This window comes from Pezoporus wallicus, unplaced genomic scaffold (assembly GCF_028554395.1).
Source record: "Pezoporus wallicus isolate ANWC-B61680 ecotype Strahan unplaced genomic scaffold, APGP_CSIRO_Pwel_v1 scaffold_6362, whole genome shotgun sequence".
NCBI lineage: Eukaryota > Metazoa > Chordata > Aves > Psittaciformes > Psittacidae > Pezoporus > Pezoporus wallicus.
The window spans coordinates 1,645,470-1,664,404 of NW_026637663.1; the positions used below are offsets into that span (position 1 = coordinate 1,645,470).

Sequence of the window (18,935 nt, forward strand, 5' to 3'; positions counted from 1 at the left end):
GGGGATGCAGAAGTTTTCTTGCAAGTTACATGCAGCTATGGTTGCATGCTACACCTTTAGGAAATAAAAGCATTAAGGGAGGACACGGCTGTTGTTTCAGCTGAATTGCTCTGTTATATGTATATATTAGCACTCATCTTGGTGTCGTCAGATGCTTAGTGAGATCCAAGGAAGACTGGTGCAGACAGCTAAAGTGAGTTGGAAAGTTTAACATCAGGCTGCATCTTGACCTGGCACTGAAGGATGAATCAGTCCATCTCTTCTTATTTAAAATAATATGCTGGACATTGGTCAGAAATATTACCGATATAAACAAATGGTATAGTTGCTAGATCATTTTGTTGCTAATATAATACCTGAGTATTTTTCCTTAGTTTGATAAAGTCCTTTTTCTTGATTAAAGCTGGCAACTATAGGGATAAAAGGATGTCTGAAATATTGTATCTGATAGGTGTTCTAATGAAATATGTTCCCCAAAGGCTTGAATCCTGCCCTTTTCTGTAAGAGCTGCGACTCCTCAGAAGGGTTGACTGATTTTAGGAGAGATTGTAAGACACCTGCTCCAAGTACACTGATGATTGAACAGGTCTGGAAACAGTACCTGAGCTTCCAAGCTTACAGCCCAGCATTTTAAGGAAATTTGAATTTGCTGCTCATTTGTCTTAAACCTTTATCAACAAAAGTAACACAGGAGGTGCTTAAGCAGCAGTGCAGGCATCTACTTCATTGAGGATGAGCTGACTGCCCGATGCAGTAATGTGGTTTCTTCCCTGGGGCAGGTTACCCTTCTGTGAATTAGATCCCTAAAGCTAAAGTTGCTGGGCTGGTGATCATGAGTTCAAGCATTGGCACCTCTCCTTGTCAGGTCTTCTATTATTTGCAAGAGGAAATTGTCTTCTACACAATCAAGGAACCTCCTGGATTGCTTGTGCTGGGCCACACCATCCCTCCAACAGACGTCAGGGTGGTTGAAGTCCCCCATGAGAACAAGGGCCTGTGAACGTGAGGCTGTTCCTATCTGTCTATAGATAGCTTCATCCACAGAGTCCTCTTGATCAGGCGGACATCACCAAAGTAATGTCTCCCATTGCTGTTCTCCCTTTAACCCTGACCCACAAACTTCCGTTGACTGCTCACCTGTCCCCAGACAAAATTCCATAGTCTCCAGCCTATCCCTAACATAAAGGGCAACTCCCCCTCCCGGCTTGACAGGCCTGTCTTTTCTAAAGAGCCTGTAACCTTCCATTCCAGCACTCCAGTCATAGGAGCCATCCCACCATGTTTTTGTGATACCTATTATATCATACCCCCGTAGACGTGCACACATCTCTAATTCCTCTTGTTTGTTCCCCATGCTACGGGTGTTTGTATACAGGTATCTGAGCTGAGCTCCAAATGAACCTGACTCATTGGCTGGAGCTGCTGAAGTAGCTCTGGATCGCTCCAAGCATTTATTATAGGTGCTGGCAACTGACTGGGTGTGTTGGGATGGAATGATGCCCCCCTCCCCCAACGCATCTAGTTTAAAGCTTTCTTGACCAGCCTGGCAAGCCTCCTACCAAAGCAGCTGTTCCCCTTCGTCGCACCAGCTCCACCAGCCTCCAGCAGACCTGGCCTCCCGAATCGAGTCCCATGTTCTAAATAACCAAACCCCTGACTATGGCACCACCCTTCTAACCATTTATTAACCTGGCAAATCCTCCCAGCCTTTTTAAGGTCCTCCACTTTGACCTGGAGAATTGACGAAAAAACTGTCTGAGCCCCAGAGCCCCTAACCACCTCTCCCAGGGCTCTGTAGTCCTTCTTAATGATGCTCAGGCTAGTGCTGTCAGTATCACTAGCACCCACATGGACCATGAGAAGTGAGTAATAGTCAGCAGGACTCACTAGACGGGGCAGCCTCTCAGCAACATCCCTGATCCATGCCCCTGTCAGGCAACACACCTCCCTCGAGACTGGGTCAGGCCGACAGATGGGTGCCTCTGTGCCTTTTAGAGTCACCAACTACTATGACCCACCACTTTTTCCTGGAGGCGCCAGTAGTGATATTCTTTACCGGTGCATGAGCCGGCTGTTTATTTGGCAAGGTGTGCGTTTTCTTGTTAGCCCCCTGCAGAACTGTGAAGCGGTTCTGGGTGGGGATGTCAGATTTTGGAGGAAGCCCCTTGCTGTTAATTGTCCTCTTCCTCCTGTGCCATTAAAAAATAAGGATTGGGATACTAATCTTCCAAGTGCCTCAGATTCATTTTCTCATTAAAGATGGGAAGACTATTTGCATATACACTGATTAAATGGAATGCATTTGTTGTTTCAGATGCATTCACAGTGAATTGTTCAGTCTAGGCTATGTAGGGTCCTGGGGGAAAACAACCAAGTGCAATATATAAATACATCATTAAAAATAATTGAAGTGTGGTGACAGCTGGAAAATAACCATACAAGTTGAATCTTTGGTAGATTTTGTGTAAAAGGGGAAAGGGGAAGAAAATCTGAAACCGAATTCTGAATTGCAAGTTAAACTGGATGCTAAGTATAGGAGGAAACAAATTTTTATTTGCTCACTGAATTACAATTAGTTTTAGGAGCTCTTGTCAAGCGGCCTTGTTTATAGAATGTACACTTGTAACTGAGTAGTCCTCTTTTTTATTCCCAGTCCTTCATTTTTCCTAGTATTTAAAGAGAGATCAAATTTAATCAACATTTTCTGTCACCACTGAAACTAAAGTAGAAAAGGGCAATTGAGTCATCCAGTCAGATCTCCTCCTAAATAAATAACCTTTGATTAACTTTTTATTTGTGGGTGCTTAAGAAAAGAGTTTGCTTGCCTCGTGTTTCTTTGATTGCCAAATCCCCCAACAAATGAAACCCTAGAAACCAGGTGCTGTGAGATTGAGGTGTTTGATTTGTGTGAGATAGTTTTGTCAAACTTCTGCTACTCTGTTTTTTTTAGAAGCTGCCAGTCTTCAATGTGAGGTAGGGAACAGCTGAACAATTAAAACTTGGCTGTAATAAAGCCCTAATGTGTTTGTAACACATATGTTCACCTTTAGGAAATAAGCGTTCCATATTTATTCCATGGTAACAATAAATTGTTGTTGGTTTTCTCAGTTTACAAGTCAAAAGGCAGGTTTTTAGCACGCCAGCCCTCAGTCTGGGCTTCACTGCCCCCTTGCTATGTACCAGCCCCATGGCATATGCCGTATTCAAGGCACAACCCCACATACTGGTAGAGGAAGGGTGCATCTCAAAAATGCCCAAAATCTAGCATAACTAGCTCAAGCATTCCCAGTGACCAGAGAGGTTAGTGAAGGTGCGGATTGAAAAACCTAGTATGAAAACAGGCCTCTTAATATTCAGTTTATATTTATGTCAAAATCAGTTGAGACATACGATAGTTTTATGATAATTAACAATGGGAAATGATAGAAGTCTTGAAGTTTGATGTAGATAAGTACCAGAAATATGGATGTTAATCCATCCTACACATACCTCTTGACCTTTGCAAAATTTCTGGTTCTTCAGACCTTGAGGAAAGCTAGGCATGTATTCTCATTTTGCATTTTGTTCCCACTAGACTTCACAAGACCAGAGAAAGAAAATTACTTACTCATTTTTGAGTTTCCTCACAGAAGGGTAGTTTAGGTTGTGGGTTTTTTGGTTTGGTTTGGTTTTTTTTTTGGTGGTGGGGTGGGGTTTTGGGGGGGGGGGGGGGGGGGGGGGCAGTTTTGTTTTTTTTTTTTCTGTCTGCTTTACTCACTGTTTTGGTAGCTACAAAGCTAGACTAGATCTGTATGTTTGGTTTAATAACATAATTCAGGTCTGGATCATGTGAATCTTTTAGGTCTATTTTTTTGGCACAAATTGCATGAATTTTCAGAGTTTTCTTATTGTAGTCTGTGAGGTTAGTAAGCTTCTGTGGCAAGCTTAATGACAGATGCCTTGGAGACCTGTGCACTAATTGCGTTCTGAATTTTTTCTCAGACTCTCTGGCTCTTTGTGGTAGGTTGTGAACTTGATCCCCAGCATCAAACATTACCAACTCAACTGTAATGAAATAAGAAGCTGCTTACTGCATGACATGAAAAGGCTGCACTTAGCAGTTTTCACGTGATGGTGCTAAGCCGATTTGGAGCCGGAATGATGCTTGGCAGTTTCCTTGTTCAGGTATTTTAATCAATTCCACTGCAACTTTTTCTCAATGCTAGAATTCTGCCAAACATCTGGCTGGGAAGTTGCCCTCGGCAGCTGGAGCATGTGACCATCAAGTTGAAGCATGAGCTGGGTGTTACGGCTGTGATGAACTTCCAGACCGAATGGGACATTGTTCAGAATTCCTGGGGCTGCAACCGCTACCCGGAACCCATGAGCCCTGAAATCCTCATGAAACTGTACAAAGAGGAAGGTCTTGCCTATGTGTGGATGCCAACCCCCGATATGAGCACTGAAGGTGACATAGGAGAATATGTATTGTCTCTAACAAATCATTTATATTTTCTTCTAGGCAGAGAGGCCATTTAAAGTACTCTGTGTCTGATAGTGCATGTGTATTTGAGTTTAAAGCCATCTCACGTCGATAACTGTTCGACTGGTTTTGGTTTGAGCTTGAATTCATTCTGTGTAATGAAAGTATGCTCTGTATGTGGAAGACTGCAAGCTTGCACAGCAGGACAGCTTGCCATCCTTGCTAGTTAAAAATGAAGAGACAGTGCTGTATGTTTGTCTCTGCTATTCCCTTTTCCCCCAGAGTAGTTTTTCTGATTCCATACAGTCATTCATATAATTATTTGTAATTAATTTAGAACATAGCACCTGATGTTGTAACATAAATTACTATTTTTAATTCCTCCATTGGAATGCTCAGTTCAAAATCTTGTTTCCAACCAGCAGGTTAGAAAGTGTGCATGTTGTCAAATGAGTGACCTACCAGCAGAAGAGAGTGCTTTCAGCAGAGTGAAATACTGCTGCCACAAATAGAGCTGTCATATCAGTAATAGGACATCAGGGGAGAGAGGAGCCCTTAAAACAGGCATTTGAAAGGGCTTAATGTCAGTGCTAATCTGTGCCATGAGGAAAAGTTAGGCTGTGATGTTTCAGTTCCCGGGGTAACAGGGAGAAAAGGCGTCAGAAAATATGGTATATTCATCCCTTTGGGAGTGAGAAAAACTATTCTGTTGTGTTTAACCATATGCTTAGCACACAATTTAATTGTATCAGTATTAGGTTGATAGGAAAATACTCTTTGCTCTCCCTCCCTTATTATTGACATAAAGGCCTTTATTACACCGTATTGAAAAGCAATAGTACATAGGTAGCTTCACAAACCTCTGGTATTAAAAAAACCCAAACATTTCATCTTTGACTTGCTAACTTTAACACTATGTAAGATGCACTGTTTGGTGTAGTTTGCTACCTTGTCTCGGTTCCTGTGAAAACAAATATGCCACCCTCCCAGTGTTAATCAGTATGTGCATTTAGAGAAGACTTGGGGCATTTTATAGATTTTTTTGTGGTCTGTGTTGCAAGAAAAACTAAGGCTAGAAGGTCATTTGAAAAAAAAAACAAACCCAAACCCCTAAGTATGTCAGGTTTGCCATTACAATTCACACTTCATCAGGCTGTTCAGGCATAATCTCAACCGTGAGCCTAACTTCCTCAAATGCAAATCAACATGTCTTGTTTTTAACCTTAGGAAGAATACAGATGTTGCCACAAGCTGTCTGCCTCTTGCACGGGCTACTGGAGAATGGACACACTGTCTATGTTCATTGCAACGCTGGTGTTGGCAGGTCTACAGCTGCTGTTAGTGGCTGGCTGAAGTACGTGATGGGATGGAGCCTGCGAAAAGTTCAGTACTTCTTGGCTTCCCGGAGACCTGCTGTCTACATAGATGAGGAAGCTCTTAATAGTGCTGAAGATGATTTCTACCAGAAATTTGGGCATCTTCATTCCTCATGCAAAATACAAGAGTAGAAAAGCAGAAGTGGAAAAGGAAGGTGAGGAGGAAGCCTTACATTTGAACCCCAAGGACTTAGAAATCATGAGTCAGATACCTGCCTCTTCAAATTATAAACTTGTCATAAAAGTCATGAGAATTTTGTTAAATAAGTGCCTTTGAGGGTTTTTTATTTGCTTTCTTCAGGCTGATATAATTCATGTTTTCAAGCCTTTTGCTGCAAGTGTGAGACTTAGAAACTCTGCAAAGGGAAACTAAGATTTTCTTTAACTGCTTGCCTACAGGAGCTGAAGTTTTAGGGTATACACTAAACGATGTGAGGTGAAATAGCTAGGCTTGGCAATATTTCAGTGACAAGAAAGAGAAGGCATTCTCAGAAAAACAGATACAAAGTTTGACTAGATGAAGGTTCAGATGAGGATGGATCTGATCATTGTCAAAGCTGCTCAGTTGTTTTAGGTGGAGTGTAAACTATTGAAGTGTTTTCTGTTGATTTTGTAGACAAGTAGTATTAATGAAATAGACCAGAAGGAAACTCATTTTTCAACTCAGTTTCTTAACCAAAAGCTAATGTCAAATGCAGTGAATTAAAATTTGCTCCCTGCCTATCTAGATAATGTTAAATACTATGAGTTATAGATATATTCTTTTATGCCATTGGGGTTATGCTGGGATGTGACATGAAGACAGGAATCAGCTCCATTTATTGCAGTCCACTCTGGTGCAGGCAAAGACTGCTACTTACTACATTATCCTAGGCTGTTGAGATATCTATGTTAAAGATACATTTTGCTGCTCTGGTCCTTGCAGTGCTGTACAGTGGGTTTCCTATGTGCTAAGTCAATCTCAGCAGTAACCACTGGGCTAAAACAGGAACTATGGGAACTATGTGACAAGCTTTGGCACATGATTGACACCATAGCCTCTGTGTTGTTGGCCTAGATTAATTTATGCACTATAGCAAAAGTCTCTCCTTGTGCAAGCAGTGTATAGATGTTCTCAGATGCAGATTTAGACAGTTGAAACTATCTGTGGGGTGACTAAATGAATACCTTTCCCTATAGGAGCAAAGAGCAACTGAGGATGTTTTCTTAGGAGCTTAGCCTCAGTAGGCTAATGTTGGCTTTTGGAAGATCCCTAGTGTTTTCCAGTGCTGCTTAGTCCCTTAGTTAAACTAAGCAGTGGCACCAGTGCCTTCCATCCCTACTCAGATAAACCCAATTTGCTGTAGGTTAAGTCCAAAGAGAAGGGAGAGAAAGCATTTCCTAGGGAACAGAGGGTTAGCAATGTAGAAACATTAAGAAACCTAATTTCTATAGGTTTATTCTTCAGTGAAATCTCATTTTTTCCACCCAACTTATTCCTCTAAAGACCCAGTCAGTGCCAGAGTAGTTTAGCTGATATATATTGATTATCTGAATACTTAATGGAGAAACTATTAGATATGAACTGTTTATGGAGAATGTCCAGAATAATATACTACATTTTATTTATCCTATACTTCAATCACCTTTAAAAAGAAAATATTTATTTAAGTTATTCTATGTGTGTGGTTTTGATCATGACTTTGTTTCTGATTTTTTTGAAATGATACTTCCTGTTTAGAAAATGGATGAAAGTCATTCTCTGTTAAATAAATACATTATGACAATTTCAGGAGCCCATTTTTTCATAGATCTTTGTCTCCCAATTTCATGAGTAGCAAAGAGGGTTGTGACTATATTTCTGTATAGAGGTAGGACCAGTCACTTTAATGCTAACAGCTCATTTCTTGTCTGCTATGGTGTGCCAGTTTTGATGGGCTGTTGTGGAGGGACTCTCAAGAAACAGCACAGCAAAGATGTGTGGATGATGTGTCATCTACAAAGGCAAAAGAAAGAGATTTCTTCTCCTAGCCTGATGCAGAGAGCAGAGAAAATGTGTCAGTGCTGCTGTCTGACTGTTGGGCTCTTGTGTGAATGTGCAGAGCTACAGATGACTGTGCAGGAGTTACCTTGTTTTGACTGAGTTTAAGGTAAAAATGGTGACCTTTTGCTACCACATGCTTCTCAAAATCAAATGCTGAGAGGAGGAGGATGTCATGAGAAGTACAGAGTAGAATTTGCTTAAGTTTATATTTCTGTTGAGATGGATTTGAAATCCTAAGCTTAAAATGTGTTTCCAAGCATCACCAACAGACAGTCCTTTCCATCAGATGCAGCTTGTAATATATGCTGGGACAAGTACTTGTGGGTTTGGTTCTTGTTTCACACCTAATTATATTTCTCTTTTAGGCCCGTTGGGACTGAACAGTTCAAAACCTAGCACAAACAAGTAAATATATGACTAGGTATAACTGTGCTGTTTCAGTTATTGCCTAATTCTGATTTTATTGGGAGTGGAAGCAGATTGGTGCGTGATTTATAGAGCAGGAATTCAAACAATATGGAAACCACAGATTCAAGGAAGCCCTAGCAAGAGGTTGTTAATTCGTTATTTTTTGTCATTTCAGTGAGGCGTTATTGATTCATTGTTTATTGTCATTTCACTTTGCTTGACTGCTGAACTGCTGGGAGCTATATCATATACAGATTGCATTAGCTAGTGAACTGCATGAAAACAACTTGCCAACACCATGTTAACAAGGAATGCAAAGAGATACCATGGCTTGAAGCCCCTTTGTGCCTATTTGTAGCATACTTATTTTCATGATGGCCACCTTCCTGCCTTCCTCATTGGAGGCGACCCTGTTGACTAACATTCATCCAAAGCCTTGTCTGTTGAATACAAGTAGGAATATAAATGCTAAAGAGATCATTTCAAGAGGCTATAGCAACAGAAAAAGCAATCATATAAAAATATTCCATTTCTCCCACTGTATAATTACATGATAAATCTGCATCTAGAGATTATCTATTAAAATTCCAATTTGTAATATGTTCTTATGCTGATTGGATCATTAGCTCTTCCCGTAGACTAGTCTGTTGATGCGATTTGGATGAAAGGGTGAAAACAGTCTGTTGTTTATATACTTGTATATTTCCTTGCTACTTTAGTCATAAAGTGCTACAAAATTTAGAGAAGAATAACTCTTTACAGAAAGAATTAGAAACAGATAAACAGTAAAGGTTTTCTTAAAGTGGGCCCAAGAAGCCAAACTAATACACAGATGATAATGGGAACCAGGTAGAAATATTTTGATAACTCATCACTGAAAAGCATCACTTGGGGAAAATGGTTTTCTGCTGGTATGTGCATCTGTATTCTCTGTCCTGTTACAGACAGGTTTTTATCTCTCTGAAATTAAAGAAGAAAGTAGCATTTGCTGCACAAACTGGGAACATTTATGAGTCTGGGTACTTAGAGTATCTCAATATCATTATTAGGCCAGACAATAGTATATATTCTTTCCCGGGGAGCTAAGCAATACTAGCTCTTACAAGTGATTTTGTAACAAACACAGACTTTGAGGGATGAGTTGGGTTTTGAGTGGTGCTGTTTTGTGAATATTTTTCCCTTTGACTGGGCTGGCTGGCATGACAGTTGAATAATTTCCTTTCTCCTTTACTCCTTACTTACTTCACACTTCCAGCTTTGGTCCCTTTGGCACTCATCTGCTCTAGCTGCTTAGGCTGTGAGTCTATGGTCTTCTTTCTCTGTACCACACCAAGCACAGTGAAACTCTGGATGTGGCTGGAATTGCAGGTTTTGTACCAGGCTGTACTCCAGAGCAGTTGGAAAGTCTGACACCAGAGTTGTGTGTGCTGCATAAAAACATGTGCAAAACAGTGTCTCTGATCTGGAGTGGAATTAAATTTTGAGACTGACAGCCAAGCCTTTCTGGGCAAAGGTAAAGGAGAGAGGTTGGTGCAGGAGCAGGTAATAAAATCCCAATTTAAAACAAGAATGCAAAAAGCCAGAATTACTCTATTACCTACTATGATGTTCTTTTTGAGTTCTAATTTATAAAGCCCTCTGACTTCACTGGTCTGTAATTGAAAAAAAAAAAATAATTATCTGAAGTAGCCAAAAACTCTTGCCAAAACTGTATTATCCTGTTGCTTCTTTTATTCTTCAGCCTTAAATTGCCATGAGAGGTTTCAAACCAATGAAAAAGTTAAAAAAAAAAAAAAATTCTTAAAAAATACACTGGGACTGTGCAACAGGAAACATATGAAGAAATATTTAGATGCATAATAACTATCGCAAAAGCATATATTTGGCAAGCAAGCGCTACCTCATTGAGGGATAATGAACATCAGGCTGCCCTTAGCTAAAATGGAATTGGATTAATGTAGCAAAGGACAGAATATAGATGACTCTCTCCAACTCTAACATTCTCAGTGGTAAATCAACAGCTCTGCAGTATTTCTTTAAAAATACTCTGCTGGAAAAAAATGTGGTTTGTTTTCCTCATGAATATAGCTTAAAGGGAAAGGGGCTGCTCTGAGGGAGCAGACTTCGGAATGGTGAAAATATAACAGAATTAATCCTTTTTCTGTTGCTCAGCAACACAATGACACCACCACCAGCAAGACCAAGCAATATGACTTCATAATTTACCTTCCTAAATTAACAGAGGAAAGCAATTTTTTTCAAGTGTAATGACATTATCATATATTAGCATAATTGCATGATTGTGGTATAAGCAACCCAAAATACATGTTGTTAGCTCTTCAATTTTGCTAACCGTGAACCTATAGGGTGTTTATTCTTAATTAGACATATTCTCCTCTTGGACTGCCCTTTCACCTCAAGTTCCTTCATTGTAGTCTTGACTGGTTGACAAACGGTTTTGTGGATAACAATTGTCACATTTGTAAAGTTGAGTAATAAGTATTTTATTAAAACTTTTTATATAGCAAGGCTTGTCTGGGGATAAAGAAACAAGATCTGTTACACTCTGTTAATCAAGGATGGTGACATTGTGAACCATAGCCCTATATAGTTCAACCTTTTTGTGCTTAAACAGGTTGTCTTATCTGGGAGATTGAATTTATAAAGATTGCAGGATAATGCCTGTGATTTGATAATTGCTTCAATGCTGATGTTACATTTGCATCAAGAAAAACAGAAGGCCTCTTTATTCATGAGCTGGTAGAACATCAAATGATATCTCATTCTTGATTTAGATGATGTGAGGAAAAAGCATAAAACAGCAGCCAAGAAAAGATTTCTAATGCTGGGCATGTTTCTATGGTCTTTACTTAATGTCATTATAAGAAAATTTATTTTGTGGTAATGCAGTTTCAGCAGGGAAATAATTAACAGTCAGGCCATCACCCAAGGGTAGCAGCCATTGTTAAAGCTGGGCAGCCAGCCCAAAGTCACTGCAACAAATCAAATGATGAAAATGAATCCAATTTTCAGAAATTCAATAAGATACATAAACACAGAGGTTAAGGAATGTATATAAAGATTGCATTTTAGAAAGAAAAAAAATGTATAAAGTTAGCTAATGTCAAAGGGAAAAATATTTTGTGGTGGGATAGCAAATACCACAATTCACTTGAAAACATAGTCAATGTGTTAAAGTATAGCTGTTATTTAAAGTTCATTAACCATTTAAAAGGGTACCACCAAACTGTTTAGTTACAACATTTAGCTATATAAAGAAAGAAATGTGGAAGGGTAAGCTCTGAAGAACATAGACCAGTTGGCTACCCTCTCTTGGGTAACTAACTCATGGGGTATACTCAAGCTGGTGAAGCTTCATGAGCATAAAAATGGTTGATGGTGCACTGTGGTGTGGCAGTCAAATCCCTCACATAGAGATGTGTTCCAGAGCCTCCACCCACAGAGGCTGTGTGGGCATGTGTGAGCACTTGGTGAGATGCCATTTCAAGTACTTTGCAACTCCGTGTTCACATAGTCTAAATGACTGGCTGAAATTTCACTGGGAGCTCCTTGCCCATGGCCCCGACATACTTCCCTGGCACGTGTGTGAGTATTACAATTTGATGGCACTCACAGGCAACACAGCATCTAACAATAAGAACCAGGACTCTGATCCAGCCTTCTTCCCAACTGAAATATCTTACTCAACTGGAATAAGGTTGCATGAACAGATGCTGTCATCTTCAGTCAGACTTACCGTATTTTTCTTGGTGCCTTATATGCCACTTTCCATCCAAGTGATCTCTGCAGAGAATAAAGAGAGCAATCATGATAAGGTGTTCTCAGCACCACTGAAAATCTCATTTGTGGTGTGGTTTGAGTTTTTTTTAATGATTTTTTTTTTTAATAATATAACTTAATTTAGATTTTTTACATCTTCTACTCTTCCTAAATGGTTAAAAAATTGCATTATTGTGCAGTAATTTTCAGGCAAAGGACTAAAAAGTGTTTAATAATAAAAGCATTTCATAAAAGCATTTCATCTAGCAATAACTAGGTGTACTGGACCACCAGAGAATGATTTAGAAGCAGGAGTAGGAAAACAAGTGAACTGCAAAAAGGAGTAGTCTGCTGAGATGAGGCAGAGCAAGTGGCCAAGTGGCCTTCCTTCCAGTGGTCTCATGTCACATGGAAAGCCAAGGAGAAAGTGAGGGCTGGTGATGCTGGCTGAGAACAGGGAGGTGAGGCAGTCCAGGCAGAGCTCTGTGATCCAAGAGCACCTGGGAAATAATAGCCAGGAAGTGGGGCAAAGGCTCAGAGGTGAACTGTGAGCAGGGCTTGCTCCCTGGAGGCAGCAGTGTGACCGCTGCAGTCACATCACTGCTTTTATTTCAGTGCACTTGGAAATACCTCATTCAGCAGTTAGCAGACACAAGCACAGGGGCTGGGGAAATGCAGCAGTGAGACACAAATGCATCTCAGCACCCTCGGATCACCATAAGCACATGATATCCACAGGAACTGCAAAGCCTGGCAAGCTATTTTAAAAAATCTGCCAAGATCATTATTTTTGAGAGGAAAAAATTTGATTAGGTCTCTCTTGATTGCTGGGAACATGACTTGAGTACACTTTCAAAAATGCTGAGCTCTGCCGCTTGTGTATTTCTGCTTATGGAATTGAAATCAATAACTTAATTTTAGCTGTAAACATGGTTTTACTTTGATTTCCTGAATAGCAGTGATTTCAAGGTGTCTTTCAGTGGCACCATGATTTAAAGAGGAAAACACCAAAAAGAATCATATCAGAAGTTGATATAAATTATATATAGAGAGGGTAATTTCTGTGGTTCTAATGATGATCATCCTGGTTTATTTGGCATTACTGAGCTTAGAATGTGCAGTTACCTTCTTTTTACTTAACTACTGTTTTATATTCCAGACTAAAATGTATGCTTGGGTAGCACCGAAAACATAAAAAATGGCTAGTTTGAAACTGTTACTGAAACTGCTATGGTTCTGAGCTGCTGAGAAGATCCAGGGCTCAGTATGTTAAAATTTGTGTTAAAACCCCCACACCTGTAAAAAAACACATTGGTGAGAAATGCAGAAGTTACCAGAATGTTTATCCTATTATCATCTGCTTTTCATTTGACAAGGCAGAGAGAAAATGATTTGGAAAAAGTTTTTAAAGAAGACATGCTTACACACATCAGTGTTCATTTTCTCCCTCTTTTTAGCAGTGGGTTTGGGCAGATCTGCTGCTTCTCTTCCTGTTCTCTGAAAGGCTGTGCTCAGGGGACACCTCCTTAGATAGAAACTGATCTAACAAAACACTTAACTGCTTGTGGAAATTTAAGGTCAAGAACAGTCCTGGGGATATCAAGTTGAAAACTTTGCCCTTGGTGCCTGAGTGGTTTGCTGCATTCTGCACCTTGATTTTTGATGAGGCAAGTTCTAAATTGGTGCATTGCTGCAACCAAAATGTCCCCAGGAAATGCCACAGAGTTCTGGGCCATTAGAAAAGGATAAGGGCACTTGCTTGTTACATGACTGTGACTTAAACAAGCTGTGAAAGGTGGTAAAGTGAAATCACTCCATTTTTCAAGGGAGTGTGTGATAATAGATGTTGGAATTACATTAAAAATACAGTATCTCACAACTGTGTTGTGCATACCAATGGAGTTGTTTGAGCATCTGTGTTCATGTGCCACACACCTGCCTAGAAAAGAAATAAAATGAAGAGGAAGCCTACCAAAGATCAGAGTTATCAAGACTGCATATTAAAAGAATGAATGTCTATGTGTCAGATACAAAATGGCTGGAAACACAAATGAGCTCTGCAGTGTCTTGGGGAGAGCCTGCAATTTTCAGCAGTATTTATGTTGTGTTACGCATGAGTGTGATTTATCTAGTCTCTACGTATTTAATCTTGTACTTTTCTACTTGCTTTCTGCCTCTGCTTCTCCTCTTATTTGAACCAGACTCAAATGCTACATATATTTTGTGGAAAATTCTTTGACTTCTGGGACTTTTATTCTCTGTGGGCTTCCTTACCCTATCCTGGTAACTGCTTGTTCCAGACTTGACAAATACCAGATCAAGACTGTACCCACTTCAATGCTACAGCCCCGTCTGTACACCTGTTCCTTCATGGTTCTTCAAACCTGAAGCACAAAACTGCATAATGATTCTGTGTGGCTCTGGATTGCCTCCAAGAGATGTACAGAAATCACAGTAGATAGATAGAGATTTCCCCACTGAAGAATCTGAAAACTACAGCTGAGCATTATTTTTCCATCAGTCCTTCTAGACGTAATCTGAACTAATGTGCTGTTTCTTCCCACACTGGTTGCTACTCAGGAAACCCTTATGTTTCCTTCTACTTCAGTGAAGAGACCTGGTCCTGAAGAGCAGTTGGCAACTTGCAGTGGTTGTGAATGATCTTTTGGTCTCTTCAGCACACAAATTCTACCAAATTCTGATATGCGCCTAGGAGCCTTTTGGAGCGGCACACTAGATACCAGAGCTACAGCAGTTTCCTATGAATGGATCTCTGCTTATTTTTATATTTTTCTATATCTAGTTCTTTCAGTGCCTATGTGCTGGCACAGATGTGTTGAAGATGTTCACTGATTACAATTAGTAATCAGTATGGCTGGCAATACAATTCCTTCAGCTGGTGTTAACAGCAGTTCTGCCACCAGCAGAGTCCCTTGGCTGCACAGGAGCAGATTCCCCAGCTGCAGGCAAGTAGGGGCATAAGTGGGTACCTGACCCTGACAGAATCAAGCTCAAGGTTGTTCTGCTGTTTGTTCATAAAATATTGATGCTGGTTTAACAATTAACACAAATGCTAAGACAAGCAGTCCTCTTTACTAGAGGTGTGTTGGCATTTTGTAACCTAGTGGCTTCTGAGAGGCCTTCCAAAGTGCTGCACACAGTAAGTGGGCTGTGTTGAGTTTGCTCTATGTCTCAATTATCTGTACTGGAGGGAAAGTGGCAGAAATCCAAAGACCTCTGTTTCATGGTGAAGCTTCCGCAGGGCAGTGGATGGCTAAACAAGGACAGTTGGTGAGCACTGATTACCAACAGCTTGAGATTGCTTGGATTTATACTTGGTGTCTTCCAGGGGTCTGTAGGAATGGGATTTCTTTTCTGACTTCTGGGCTGAACCCTAGGCCTACCTTGTTTGTTCAGCACAAAACCATGAGTTGTGTCCATGGGTATCCTGGAAACATAGTGAGACTTAATCTTGTTTTCTGTGTTTTTAAAGCAAGCCTAATTATGTTCTCCTCTCACAGGCTATAGCTGCACAGGGTGGTTCACTTACAGAGCAGCCTGCATAAGCACTGAGGGTTCACCCAGCCCAGCATCCTGACTCGGATGGTCCGCTACATGCCCTAGCGTGTTATTTTGGTTGTTCTGCAGTGCATCTAACATCCCCTGGTTTTTGTAGTGGAAGAGTCAACGTGTAATTAATCTCTTCTCCACCTTCTCCATCAGAGAAGCATGTGCTCTGTTAAGCACACGCAGAACAGATTATTAAGCACTTGATGAAGTCCAATTGGAAAAAAACAAAACCTCAGCCCAAACCTAAACCCAAGCTCATTTGCAAGTGCTTTGCTGAGTGTGAAGGCTCAAACACAGTTGCTATGTAGCTAAACTCATTTTGGTTTGTTTTAAAGTGGAACACCTTGCTCTGAGCCTTTGTTTCGGTGTTGACATTTAAAAGTTCACTTCTAAACCTCTGAGTTCCTTGAGACAAACTTTTTCCTTCTATCCCTGTTTGTTATCTGCTGACTCAAAAACCTTCTGCTTTATTACAGTATTAAATAAAGTGTGCATGCCATTCCCACTTAGTTTTCATTCTTTTAACTCTTGCTTACCTTTGATTTCCCTTTGTTCACTGGCCCCGGTCAGAGGCCACCAGCATGAAGAAGGAAGTGGGCACCTGCACTCATCTGGATGTCACGCAGAGGTCTGAAGATGCCGAAATTCTGCAGGCACCAAATGTTAACCAACAAAGTGAAAGCAATCATTACATTAGCATTGCTTTGTAGTTTCTCTGGTGCTTGCACTACTGTAATTCTGGAGAACTGTTTTATTTATAAAAATCTTGATGCATATATGCATAGATAAAAGACCTATGGAGGTTAATTGAAAAGAATAAGAGTCCTGACGTATGTGCCCAAGCATGTTTCTGATTAATGCCTCCTGAATGCCTTATTCCAGTCTCCATCGCTTTCCCCAGAGCTTTATTTACGTGTAGGTGACCTGTAGAAGTTATGTGACCCCGGCCACAGAGCAGGCAGAAAGAAGTTTCTTAATAAGCTTTTTGGTTTTTTTTTGCATTGCCAGCTAAAAGCTGAATAAAACCATGTAAGTTTTAGATGAGGCTATATTGCTGGGTGTCCCAGCCCACATGTGCCACCTACATGCTGGCTGAGTCCACGTGGAGATACCTGATAGAAAATCAGAGGGCATAGGGAAATCTGATTCCTCCCCCTAGCTCGGGAGAACTTCAGATAAGCACCTCTGCCTGCCTGGAACACTTGTCTTTCAGCATGGTGGGGAGCGGTGTGGTGGCTGAAGTGTTCATTGTGATTATCCAGGGCTTAAAATAGGCTTAATTCACTCTTTTGCCCAAATGCTTCAAGAACATGTCTCCCAGGATGTGGCCCTAGATGCTGAGCTGTATTGTATGTGAAGGAAATTTATGTTAAAGAGCTTTAACAAACCAGAAACATCCTGGAGAGCAGGAAGGACATCACAAGGTTCCTTGTCAGCCATAAGTCCCTTGGCCTCCAGATCTCACCATCAACATCTCTGTTGTCATCAACGTCTCTTTCTGGCCCAATGGAATCTCAAATCTGTTCTGCACACTGATACAACTCAGGCATGATGCTGGGGCTGGTGGGGAGTGGGTGACTTGATCCCACCATACAGCAGTCTAGCCTAGAGCTTATTGATAAAGCAGTGTTCAGATTTTATGCTCATTTCCAAAGGAAGCATTCTTATGAGTAGACTATTATGCCAAAGCTGTCACAGTAATTTCTGGTATTTCAGAAGAAACAGGAGAAGTGGTAGCATATGCTCACATCATTTGAGATACCCACAGCCAGTAAGTGATATTTTTTCTCTGAAGCCTAAAGTCTCTGAAGTGTCTGCAGTGTTGTAAATCCTGTCCCTTGCGGCTGATGTATACAAGGTGTAGAAGTGCTCCGTGCTGGCACTGCTGGCACCCCAGAACCTAAGGGAGTTTTTGGATCCTAGGTTGTTTTGAGGCTGTCTTCTGTCATGAGAGAAAAAAAAAAAGTGTGTTTGGTGAATCCCTGTTTTATTCAATAGATTTCAAACATTAGTGAGAAAAGGAAAAAAAAACAAAAACCCAACAACCAAAAAAGGAGAAGAGGGAAGGTTGGGTGCCATCTCACCAAGTGGGAAATGTTTCCTTTCTTCTCCTTCTTAGCCCACATAAGATACTCACATACTGCCAGCAAGGGGGCCTGCAAGGATGCTGGAGAGGGACTCTTCATTAGAGACTGTAGTGATAGGACAAGGGGTAATGGGTTAAAACTTAAACAGGGGAAGTTTAGGTTGGATATAAGAAGGAAATTCTTTCCTGTTAGGGTGGTGAGGCACTGGAATAGGTTGCCCAGGGAGGTTGTGAATGCTCCATCCCTGGCGGTGTTCAAGGCCAGGTTGGACGAAGCCTTGGGTGAGATGGTTTAGTGTGAGGTGTCCCTGCCCATGGCAGGGGGGTTGGAACTAGATGATCTGAAGGTCCTTTCCAACCCTAACAATTCTATGATTCTAGAATTCTATGATTCTATGAAAATGCAGAAAGATTATAGGTTCGTAATGTAAAGAATTTGATTTTCCTATTTTTTTTTTCTTCTCCCCAAATGAACAAATCATTTGAATAAAAATTTAAAGGAGAAAACTGTGTCTTTAGTTGCAGAGCAGTCATCAAAAACATCAGTTCACCTGTGGTTTTCTAAAAATGGCAGCCACAAGGGAAAGAAGAAAGGAAAGAGAAAGGGCATGTGCCTTTGCAGCCATTCCCGCACTCTTCATCAGCCATCCTCAAACAGCTTGTGCCATGGTGGGGGAATTCTGAACTAGGCTGAAGTCCCTCAGGAAATGTATTTATATGAAAAAGAGGCCATTCAAAATCGTGACCTGAGAGTGGATGTCAAGGTGAGAGACGGTTTATTTGGTTGCTGTGGGAGTTCATTGCAATCTGGGAGAGCTATGTCATGCACAGATGGGCAGTGCCCTCCTGGTGAGAAGCACCGGTGCGCCAGAGGAACTGATTTCAGGGCAGCCTCACAGCAAACACTGGCCCCTCATCTCAGACCTCCAAATGATTTTTAAATACCATAGGCTCACTCTGGCCATCTCCCGAATGGGGAGACCTTGACAAGAGAGCCCGGGGAGCTCCAGTAACATTTTTCAGGGAAAACACTTCACTGTGGAAAGGACAAGGTCCTGCAAGACCAACCTAAAAGTGCCTTTTTCTTGATCTCACTTGATAGAGCAGACTGCGCCAGGGCTACGTGTCCCTGGGGCACCACGGGGTGTGAGAGCAGGTTTCCTCCATCCTTGTTCATCCTTTTAGCCTGGAGATTTCAGGTCACTGACCTCAGCAATGCAGGATTAATTT

At 41.0% G+C, this 18,935-nt stretch overlaps 1 protein-coding gene across 1 annotated transcript in view; it reads left to right on the forward strand.

Moving 5' to 3' along the window:
* Positions 1–7,604, forward strand: part of EPM2A (EPM2A glucan phosphatase, laforin) — a 41,467-nt gene extending 33,863 nt beyond the window's left edge. The window contains exons 3-4 of the mRNA XM_057406862.1: positions 4,206–4,447; positions 5,690–7,604. Of these exons, the coding sequence (XP_057262845.1) occupies positions 4,206–4,447; positions 5,690–5,970 (523 nt within the window). The 3' untranslated portion in view covers positions 5,971–7,604. The remainder of the gene's footprint in view (positions 1–4,205; positions 4,448–5,689) is intronic.
* The last annotated feature ends 11,331 nt before the right edge of the window (positions 7,605–18,935 follow it).